General features: G+C 31.8%; 1 protein-coding gene across 5 annotated transcripts in view; it reads right to left on the bottom strand.

Annotated features, from left to right (window-relative positions):
• Positions 1–2,323: 2,323 nt before the first annotated feature.
• The window catches only part of Alk (Anaplastic lymphoma kinase), a 312,304-nt gene continuing 302,376 nt past the window's right edge, over positions 2,324–12,251 (bottom strand). For all 5 annotated transcript variants that reach the window (XM_071888914.1, XM_071888913.1, XM_040712433.2 and 2 more), the window contains 5 exons: positions 5,660–5,867; positions 5,329–5,605; positions 4,166–4,458; positions 3,533–3,758; positions 2,324–3,464 (listed from right to left, as the gene is read on the bottom strand). In XM_071888914.1, coding sequence (XP_071745015.1) covers positions 2,901–3,464; positions 3,533–3,758; positions 4,166–4,458; positions 5,329–5,605; positions 5,660–5,867 — 1,568 coding nt within the window. In that variant the 3' untranslated portion in view covers positions 2,324–2,900. The remainder of the gene's footprint in view (positions 3,465–3,532; positions 3,759–4,165; positions 4,459–5,328; positions 5,606–5,659; positions 5,868–12,251) is intronic.

Genomic DNA, 12,251 nt, shown 5'->3' on the forward strand with positions numbered 1-12,251 from the left:
CAAGCCAAAAAAACCACAACTAAATCCCAAACTAATTTTACTACCTAGGACGTGGTCTGGTTTGGTTTCTAAAAGATCTTCTTCAACTTCCGGTCTCTCCCCACAGAAAGAAAAAACTCTGAATAAGCTTTCAAAGAATTAATGTTATCTTATTTTTCACATAAACTAATTATGTATTTTAAGAAGCAGACCAAAATTGAAAATTTCTTCTAGCTGCCTATTTCTAGGGATCAAAATAATAATATAGGAATCGGTAAAATACTGTCATAGACGACGAGCAGATGAGATCTGCCTCTACGATATGAGGTCCCCTACTTCCAAGTCTTGCTCACTAAAGTACCAGTTTTATATTCCACCCAACTATCATCACTTTTTCAAAGGAGATGGGACATAACGGGGAATACCTTCTTTGGCCTCAAAGACTATCAATAAGCCGATAATTATTAACGTCTGCATACCTGACTTTTATCCTTTCTTGTTAATTGGTGATCTTAATGTATGTAATCTTCAAATATTGACCAAACTTATCAGAGAACTTGACTTATGTGATATCACTATAATTTTTAACTCAAAGGATAGTGTTTTTTGCATAAGTGGGAAGAAGCCCTCCCGGATCGATTTAGTAATTGCACTCTATGGTACTCCTCCCGGATCAGATCATAAAATGATTCAAATGGATATTCAACATTATCATTCAAAGAAACGTTTTTAGGCCCCAAAGTGGGTAGTGATGGAATTTAAATAAAAAAAATGTCTGAGAAACAAAAGCTTTTAGATGATAAAAAAACTTGTTCCCAACAGACTGATCAACCAGCTTAATCAAGTAAATCATTAAAAAGGGGCAAACTATCACTGAACCATAGATAATATTGAAACTCTTACATAAGCGCAGCCAAATTATTTTAAGGAAGGAAAAATTTCTGGTCCAGATAACATTGCTGGGAAGATTTTCCCCCAATGCGTAGATGAGATTGTTACCTATTTAGTTGAACTGGGGAAGTCTGGAAATTCCTGGGAAGCTTCCACAATTAAGTTCTGATACTTAAAAAGGGGGTGGCTACCTATATAAACAATTGGAGACCAATCATGGTACTCAATGAGAACTATTGCATTCTTTCCGGTGTTCTTGCCTGTAAAGTAGAATCGAAGAATTCAGACATTTAAGAAAATTTACAGTCTGCTGTTGAAATCGTACGTAAAAAAGAAACTTTTGGTGCAATTATAGTTGTGGACTTCACCAAAGTATTTGATTATGTCCTACAGAGTTATATTTTCAAAGCACTTAAAAGACTTCTTCTAAAAGAATATTATCTCAATGGGGGATGGAAAAAGTGACCCAATTAATTTAAGAATGAGTTGCCGTCAATCTTGTCGTTCAGCCCTCTATTATTCGTCGATGCACTAAAATATCCTGGAGATTCAATTGTAAAGAAATTCAAGGGGTTGGAGTTCAACTTTTTGCTGTCGCTGTCTCCAATTTTGAGATATAAAAAGAAAGTATGACGTGCAGTCAAACTTAAATGTACAGTGTACACCATATTGCTTTTCCGTTTCTTTTTTTTTCAATACCGAAAATACTTACTAATAAGGACCCTAACTATTTTTTCAGAATTAATGATACAATCATTTTGAATACTTCAACGTTTGGGACGAATTAGCTAACTTCCAACTGATTGTGATCCTTTTTTCTTTTTGGAGAAAGAGTCAGAGTACATCTACTATACAAATGGAATTTGGAATGAAGTACGTACACAAAAAAAAAAAAAATACACATTCATTTAATACAAAATATATTTCTATAAAAGTGTTATAAAATAGTTTTACACCCAAAAACATTTAACAAAATCCCTGAAACAAAGTTAATGTATTCCATTTATTCTTTTTATTAAATTTTTTCAATATACATATATTGTTATAAGAACTTAAATTAATCGATTAAATTATTTTTCATATATATTTGTTTTAAAATCACAATTAAAATGATCAAAAACAAAATAAATAAATATTTTTTTATAAATACATCAAAGTATTGTATGTAAAGGAAAATAAAAATATCACTATTATTGTTTTGATTAAGTCATTTACACATTAATTCATAAGCAACAATATAAAATCGCAAACATTTGTGAACTTTTTTTAACATAAATATAAAGATAAATCCATTGATCTCTAATTTGACACTTTAAAAATATGTAGAATCGAATGAAACTTTTTTCTTTTCTTTTTTTGCTATATAACGTGTAAATTAATTAATAGCTCCCCGTAAAATTTCCTTATTTTAGTTATAATTATCTAAATGTATATACGTAATGAGACATGTGTGTAGCTTATTTTGGTATATCACGTCAATTATTTATTTTGTCAAAATAATGGCTAGGCCAGAATCTGTAGCAGATATATATCACAGCGTTACCTTACTAACACACAAATGTACACTGTATTTTGGTGTCAGCTATCGTTGTTTATGTTTCATTTCCCCTAATAAGTGTTCTTAACGTTGATTCCAAACCGCCATTGAATAAAAGTTTCATATTTGGGAAGACTTGGCGTGCTACCAACTGATTTGTGGTTTTTTTCCTGTTTCTTTTTGGGAGAAAGGATCCATACAATCAAAGTAACGACGTGATATATGTAATACATTTTACATACAAGCATTTGACAAATAATTATATTATTTTTAATAATATGAATAGTACGTAATTAATATAATATATTAATGAAAATACAATAGTAGATGTGCCTCAGGCACGATTAACAGACTGTATGAATACTCCCTGAATGAATCTGCATATGTACAGTTGGCAAGCATCTGTACAAACGCAAAGATTTTTTTGAAATTATGTTTATTGAGCTAGGTATTATTAGAATCAGAATTAGTTTCTGTAATTGTTGTTTTTATCCTAAACGGATATTTCGTTCGATATGGATTCTGTGTTTGCATGTGAGGATCGTCCCGAGGAAGAGGACGGTTGTACATTAGAGTACTTGCATTTGGGTGTAGACATTTGCTGAGATCGAAGGGCACCAACATCAAGTGCTGAAGGAGGAGATGGTGTGACGGAACTTCGTGATGAAGAGTCCATTATTGTAAAGCTCGTTTCACGTACTTCATCATCTGAGATGCCTGAAGCGGCACCATTGACGATGTAGGGTGGACGAGATGACATTTGGTTATTATTATTATTTACTTTTTTACCAGAGACAAGAGGCACGAGGTAATCTGCAGAAGGAGAGGAAGGCCCAAGAGGGGACTCAGGTGTAGTTGTATTTGAGGGTTTAGTATTGTTGAGCAAAGTTGTTGAAGCTGTACTACTTCGAGTTGGAAATGAGGAGAAACCACCTCCAACACCTCCAGAGTCTAAGCTGGTGTCAACTTGCCGCCCCGAACTCATTGACGTATCTCGACTATCAAATGATAAGGGTCGATGAAACATGGGAAGGGGAGCCATGACTACTTCAGGATCCTACAAAATTATGCAAATAAAACCAACATTTATAAGTATCCACATATTTATCATTTATCGTTTCTTACCTGCATGCAATATCCTAATCGCTCAAGGATTGTTCTGAAATTTGGCCTTTCCTCTGGAATGGGATGCCAACATTGGCACATCAGACCATACAGAGGACCAGGGCAGTAATTGGGAGGTTCCAGCCTTCCCCCATTTGTGACTAGTTGCATAACTTCTTGGTTTCCTCGACCCGGATATGGCATGTATCCTAAGGACATAACCTCCCACAAAAGTATTCCAAATGACCTAAGAATAGGAAAAATATATTAGTGTTATGTCTACTCTAAATGATTGTTTATTCTTCATAAGGTCAGAAGTACAAACGATGACATTGTCTATTATTTATTAAATATTAAATAAAGCTTTTTATCTTCATTAAATATTTATTGTGATATCTATTTATATTTACTTCGTTTTTCCGCCTTATTTTTTTCATATTTGAGACATAAATAAATCGCAATAAACAAAAGTAAAAGGTAGTGATAGAAAAAAAAAAACTTCTTCATGGAGCTGAACTAAAATATATTTAACTTTTTTTAAAGAAAATTAATTACATGCGTCTTGTTTCTTCATTCAGAGTCTGATTAAGTTTATTGATAATGTAATAACATCTTCAACAGTTACACACATAGGTATAGGTATATTTAACTCACCAAATATCTGTTTTAGATGTAAAAATACCATCTAAAAAGGCTTCTGGAGGCATCCATTTGACAGGCAGCATTGTTTTACCTCCTTTTCTATAATAGTCTGCTCTATAAATATCTCTTGCCATACCAAAATCAGCAATTTTAACGATCCTCGCAGGCCCCTTTGTTGTCAAAAGACAATTTCGTGCTGCAATGTCTCGATGGATAAAATGATTTTCTTCCAAATATTCACACCCTTTAGCCACATCCATTGCACATGTTAATAAATCCTTCATCACCAATGGAGAACTTCGATCCTATAAGAAAAGTAAATAGTAATGTACATATCTCGGTGTTTATAAGTATGTCTAGAATTGGGAATACTTGAGTCATTTAAACACCATAAAAATAAGAAGTACTTTCATATGATTATAAAAACCTTGAATATGTTATTAAAATGATTCTTAAATGTGTGTGTTTTTTAAAAGTAAGTAGCGATAGTCAACGAATTTAAAGTGAAATAAATTACAAAAAGAGGATATAACTCAAAAGATGACGTCATCATAATAAATTGTAATCTTTGTTTTGTTCTTGGTTAACATTTGTGCATGCAATTTACATGAATCATTGCATATTTATACTCTGCCGAAAGATAATATAGTTATTTAGTCGGTTTAGGCACTCTAGAAGTATCCAGTGCATTTTTGCATACAAAATTGTGATATTTCTGCAAATTTTACTCCCTAGAGCCCATCTATTGTAGTAATGCCCCAAAATACAAGAAACTATTAAGTTAACTTTATCTACCTTTAAGATACTTTATTAATACTGGAAAAAAAATATTTTTTTGAATGTGCTGAGGGAAAAAAAGGTTGAAAGTTGACGTTGCAGTTACTAAGATACGCAAAAAATATGTTATAAAGACAACGTTGATATTTTAATGACATATTCAAAAGTTTTTTGACTTGTTGTTAAACGTTACTTTTGATAAAAGTATTTGGTATTTTAATGCCATATTTTATTTTTATGTCTCTGTCAGTATTTTGCAAAGGTAAAAGATAGAAGGTATTCGCCTCGTGGAAAAGTATTTTGGGGTTATTTGTTTGGTTTATTTGGTTGTCGATAAGGAAAAAATATATTAACTATTTTAAAGTAATTAACACACAAGTAAGTATTTATGCACTCACAGGCTTTGGTCTAGATTCTCTTAAAAATGTTTTGAGATCCCCTCCGGCCAGGAGCTCTAAAACAATATATCTTGGATGCTTATCAAAGCAAACACCAATGAAATACACAATGTTTGGATGATTGAACTTGCTCATAATCAGAGCTTCCATGAGAAAATCCATCTCTGCTTGAGTAGAAGACAACTCTGGTAAGGTTTTAACAGCTACTTCACATGAATCAGTGGAATTCTTGTAGGATCCCTGATATACTTCGCCAAATGCTCCTTGACCCAGAGCTCTTTGAATATAAAAAAAGTTCAGTACCTAGTTGTTGGATTATGTTACGACATACTTAACAAGACGCAGGTTTTCACGAGGAATTTCCTTCAAATCCTGAATACTACATGAACCACCTCCAAATTCATAATTTGGATTATACTCTGTCAGCATGATCCCTCCTCCATTTCCATTCATGTTACGGAGCCGATTGAGTTGCGAGTCGGGTCCACTGTGCATTTTGCGACGTAGCATGTTTTCATGTTTACGCTGAAATTGTGAATCTGGAAATGTTGGAAAAAAGAAGAAGTTTGTTTAATATGAATTTATATAATGAGATCGATCATAAAAATTAATAACTATGTCTCCAGATACATAGTTATAACATATATATTGCTTTAAATTTAAATATTCCCTTTTATGTAGAAAAAACTGGTTCATATAATTTAATAAGTAAAAACATGTAATAAAAAAAGTTATCGACATTGATAAGAGTTGTATCTCAAAATAAAATATGTCAATGTATGGGAGAAATATGGTAATTGATACAAAAAACGCCTCAAACAGGAAGTTTTTCTTGATTCAAATTCTAAAACAGTCAAATAAAATAACATCTATTATTGTGTAGTAATGTAGAATGGCCTTTGACATATATTTTTTTAGTAAGATCAAGTGAATAATATGTTTTGGGATGTACAAAATTATGTCATGTTATAATGTTTTTATCAAAATATCTCTGTCAAATTTACAATTGCTATAAAAAAACTTATTTGAACATGACTTATATTGTTTATTTTAGAGAGAGGGATATCCTTGGCACCATGCTATAATATTAAACATAAAAACTAGAAGGTATTGTGCATATTTTTAATAAAAAGTCCAACATTTGGTCTTTGCCTCAAGCTCTTCTAGAAGTAAAACCTTTCTTGATTCCAACTGACTTTGTTTTGGGGAACAAGTAACATAAGACGTTACATACTGGCATTTAAATTACGGTGAAAGAACGAATCATAAGGACTGATCTCCTAATTGACTAACATTTTAGTAGTAAGATGAAAATTTATTTAAAAAAAAATAAAATAATGATGTAGTTCTCGAAATAGATGTTGGTCTCAAATGGATTTCTTCTCATCTCAGTCTGCACTCCTCAACGGATTGGTCTTGCTGTCAAGACCTAGACTAAACTAATTATATCAAATATATACTTTTTTAATCAATGAACGAAATATTTTAGGTCCCCAATGTATTGGGAATTGGATAAAATAATCTTTACCATATAATTATTTAGTATCTCTAATCCCAATTATTTAAAAGTAACTTGAACAAAAAATAAAATGAGTTTCAACTTTTTCAGTCGTCCTAAAGGTATTCCTAGCATATTTTAATCATTTTATATAAACCATGGGGGATAAGTCTTTTCCTTTTTTATTTGTTACGTAAATTTTTCATAAATATTGCAATTATTTATGTATTTAAATACATCATAATTATACTCATTAATAATTATGTTCAATTTTGCAAAAAAAAAAAAATATATATACATTAAATATGTGTATCTGCAATATTTTTTAAACATGTGTAATTATATTTCTGCATATCCATTCGTATATATGTATTTCGAATCAAAATCACGCACAAAAAGGATTATTATTATTTATATTAAAATTTTTATAAAGTTTTCCCATTTTAATATTATAGACGTGAGTCCGAATATAAATATTGCAGAACTCCTGGGAAGTAATTTAAAGACAATCCACAAAAATATAAACAAAAAAATGGTCGAATAAAGATATTTCTTTTAACAATATATTTATATAACTTAATTTGAAATGCTGTATTGTTATAGAATGCATCTATATAATACCATGGGTGTCATTACATGATAAGACTTCTTTATCAAACTAAAGAAAAATGAATGTTGCTCACAGTTACATTTAATATTTATATATGTAATTTATATTATAAAAGCAAGTCATTTCAATAGTTTTTTTTAAATGGCTCTTTAGAGAGAAGGTATACTCCAGCAATATATATATATATATAAATATCAACTCGGTTGTCTAGTAAAGGGAGTATAATCATTTTTATTTTATCAACTAAGTCTTCAATGCTCACTCACTTGTTTTAATTCCTCTTCCTATTTAATATAGCGTTTTTATGTGATATCAGCCATTTTGGTGACCTAAACAAAATAGTTTTGTAACTAAAAAACTCTTTTTTTACTGATATCAAGAAAAATAATGATCTATTAAATGTACAAATGGAACCAACAATTAAAAAGACTTAAACCTTACTGTCTATCAAAAAAGTATCCCACTAATAGTTAGTTATATATATTTTTTTAAATAGGTTATTTATTATGTAATCTATTTTTTATAGTGTAAACAATCAATTAACAATTAATATGAAAAGAATGAGATATTTTTATCTCTTTAAGCTATTTTTATCATCCTTAATCGATAGAAAAAAAATAATTTGTTCATTTCTAGCCATTTTATAGAGATTTTTAGTACTTACTTTGGTTTCTTTATATTATTAGTCTTTTTTATTGTCAGCAAATCGTATTCAATACTGTTTTTAAGCCTTTTTTGACATTATTAAAGCAATTTGATGAATTTCCATCAAGATTGATGGGAATTTTGTCGTTTTTATGTAGTAAACATATCAACTTTAAGACCCAATGATGGGTTTCCAACAAAATATAATGTAATTTATAAAATCTTTGGAAACATACTGCTATGTTTACTTTTTTTTACATAACGACAGGTCTTAGTTTATTTATTAGAGCCAATTTGTGTGCCAAGTTCTGCATCCCAGCCGTATATATTGCTCCTCCCTTTTCTTCCACTTTACAAAATGGTTTAAGTTATATTATTTTCTAAACAAAACTAATATTTCTTAACAAAAATATTAAAATTTTAATTCCTGGCTCGAAGCGTCTCTATGACGGCTAGTATATGAGACATAAAAACGTCTCATATACTTTTTCTTATAAAAAAACGTGGAGTATCTTTATTCTTTACAATAAATGGTCAGTGAATACATAAACTAATTAAAAACAAGTTACATATTAATGCTCAAGTAATTTTTTATATCATATATTTTTGAGTACTTTTACACTTTTATAAGTTTTAACCTACTTTTGAGTAAAAAATAATCAATAACTGATCAATAACCTAATTTTAATTTTTGCAAAATGTCATAATAATTGTAAATATGGGGTTATATTTGATTTTCATTTATGCAATCTTAACAAAATTCAATGAAAAGCTTAAAGAAACAACATATTGTAATTGTTTTGTTAAAAAAAGAACTTTAAATTCAGAATTGTTTTTACGCTAAATAAATTAGTTTTTTGTATTATTGAATAAAATTTTATTTACAGAAGAGTATTTTGTTCTAAAATTTTTTATTCAGTTGCATTTTTAATATGAGGTTGATAAAATATTAAAAGTGAACAAAATTTTACTGTTAATATCTAGTATATATACCATATTTAATTCTAGTAATAATAGACAAGTTGATCCCAAATATATATTTAGTTATTTTATAAAATCTGATGTCCACAAAAATTGAATTTAAATTTTAAGTGAAAATAAGTAAACATCAGATTATTATATTTACTCCATTTGACTCAGGAATCGTTTTTGAAGTCCATATACATGTATAACATTTCCTTCTCTAGGAACGAATAGGGTGCAAGCCTATCCAGATTGAGTTTAAGGGAATAATTTATCCCAAGCTCGTTCTCCATTGAGCTATGACGTTCCATTTATTTAATATATCTTTGATTGGTTAAACAGATTTGCACTAATTAATAAACATTATAGCATTTTCAATGCTTATATTATCGTTTTTTTTCAGAGAGAACATATAAAATACTGTGTGCAATGAATCATGCATTAGGATTTAAACTGGCTTTGAGCTCGTACTCCATATTTTACACTATTTTAAGTTACCTGAGCTAATTCTATTATCCAATTAGAACATTTTTTTAAAACAACATTCGTATGACGATTGAGAGCAACGATGGAGGTTCAAAGAAAAGGATATCGGACTTGCTCGACGTCCATATCAAGGTAGTAGAAATTATCAGGATCGTCAGCTGCTTGAAGAGGCTCGTCTTAAAGAATTTGAAAAAGGATTGTATGAGCTTCGCACGGAGTCCCGGCAGCGGTATTCACAACAAATCAAAAAATTCAAAAAATAATAATATTTGAAATATCATTTTTGAATTTTTTTTTCAAAATTTTTTTTTAATAATTTTTCTTAAATCCAAAAACCAAGCCTACTGTGGACACCCATTAAGCTATTATGGTCAAAGGACTTTTGACTGCTTTCGAGCCTGGACTTGAATCCTGTGAACTATATGGTGTGGGGCGTCATTGAGAGAAAGGCTTGTGCCACCTCTTGCCCCAAATTGGAGTCCCTGAAGGCTGTGGTGGACAAGGAGTGAGAGAACATGAGCGTGGACATTGTGAGGAAGAGTGCTTGGTCTTCAAACCCCCGGATCGAGGCCATGCTGGTGGCCAAAGGAGGCCAATTTGAGAAATTTTATAGCTAATGACATCCCAATGAACAACTAAAAATTTAAATTATCTGCCTCTTTTATTTTCTAAAATTTGGCGAAATTGTACACGGTAATCAATTACTTCACTTTTAAATGCCGCACATTGTAAAGTAATCACTAGTATGTGAAAGGCAAATTTAGTAACACTAAAGATTATTTTTAGCCGATTTATACGTTTAAGTTTTTGTTATATGTACTTGGAGAAAAATTGACGAATAACATTGTAGTAAATCCTTTCCATATCATTGCTAAATACAGAGTGAGATTTGTGTGTATTTCCTTCTTCTTATCGATTCTCTTAGCTAATCTAATGAATTATCATGACAGATAAGCTGCTTTTCTCCAAATTAGACACAATGATAATTTCTAAGTTCAAAGGATTTGTTTAATAGTTTCATCAAAGTTTGTTATTTTTTATTCAACTTCGAAAATATGTATTTATTACCTTTTTTTTTTGTGAAAAAATAGGTTAATAAATTTTATATTTGAAAGACTTTTTATTTAGTTGTAATATTCCTAAGGTATATAATATCTTATTAATTCAATTATTTTTCTATTTTGACATTAAGAACAAACCTTTAGTAAAATAAAATTAATTGTAACATATCTTTAAATAGTACTACAGGGTGTCCAAGATAAATTGGAACTACTTTAAACTTCATCCAGATCCATAATGTGGATATTCGGGGTTAAATCATACAAATATAAAAGGTTGCATGAACAATACACTATAACTTCCCCCACAATTGTTTTGACAACAAACAATAGTCATCATGGAACAAGCAAGGAAAGACGCCATCCTCGAATAGGCTCGCGCGGGACACAAGCCCTCTGCTATCTACAAGCTTCTTGACTACCCCAAGACCACGGTATACCGAGCCTTCAATGCCTGGGAGGTTGAGGGGAAGATCTGCCACAAGGCTTACAATATAAGAAGTGACCAAATCCGCACTCCCTGCTTCCTTGAAGGCCTTCGGAAGTTCATCAAGGCTTCGCCAGGGGACTTCCTTGTCCAGGTTGGCCAAGAACCGTGGAGTGAGCAAGCAGCTGGTCTCCAAGGCTGTAAATGAGGACCTCGGCTACAGGTCATACCGAATGGCTAAACAACACATCCTCACGGCATCTATGAAGGCTACCAGGCTCACCAATGGTAAGCGTCTCCTCAATGACCTGAAGAGCCATGGAGGAAGAACCGACGAGAAGAACTGGACTGTTGACAGAAATTACAACGTCCAGAATGACCGGTGGCTTTCCAAGGGGAGAGAAGAGGTCCCTGCGGTCTTCCCACAAAGTTCCCGGCCTCTGTGATGACACTGGGTGTCATCTGCTGCACCAGTGAGGTGATGCCTCCTTTCTTCTTCAATCCCAAGGAAAGAGTTAACGCGATAAGGTACTGCGAAGTCATGGAGGAGTTCGTCATCACCTGGATGAAGGATACGGCCGCTGGGAGTGAGTTCATATTCCAACAAGACTCAGCATTCGAGCACATCGCCATGAGGACCACTAAACTCTTCAACTTCCTCGGCATCACTTTCTGGGATCGCAACACCTGGCCCTCAAACTCAGCCGACCTCAATCCGTGTGAATAGTACTGGTAGGGGAAGTTGGAGAGGGAGGTGTGCAAGGTCAGCCACAAGAGCATCGCGGCCCTGAAGGGCTCCCTTACGAGGGAGGGGAATGCTGTCGATTCCGTGGAAGTCATCAGGGCATGCAAATCTTTTAGGGGGCAGAATGGAGAAAATGGTGGCTGCTGAGGGAGGACATGTTGAATAAATTTATTGTTTAATATCATGTATAACTTTTTCATATTGTCAAATACACTCCAAATGCCCTTTTTATCAAGCAGGTTGAATTTTAAGATAGTTCCAATTTATCGTGGAACCCTGTACAACGAAAACTAAACTGAAATAAGATGATAAATATAATGATGGTGTTTTACACCCCTAACATCCAGATATTAGCGACAAAAGTTTATTTGCTATTTTTTTTTTGTAACTCATTCTCGTAATAATATTTATTTAAATTGATAGTTTTAACAAACAAAATCTTAATTTTTTCAATTTTTACATGGCTTTATTAATGTTAAAAGAAAAATAGA

Source organism: Lepeophtheirus salmonis, chromosome 5 (assembly GCF_016086655.4).
Source record: "Lepeophtheirus salmonis chromosome 5, UVic_Lsal_1.4, whole genome shotgun sequence".
In the NCBI taxonomy this organism is placed as follows: Eukaryota; Metazoa; Arthropoda; class Copepoda; order Siphonostomatoida; family Caligidae; genus Lepeophtheirus; species Lepeophtheirus salmonis.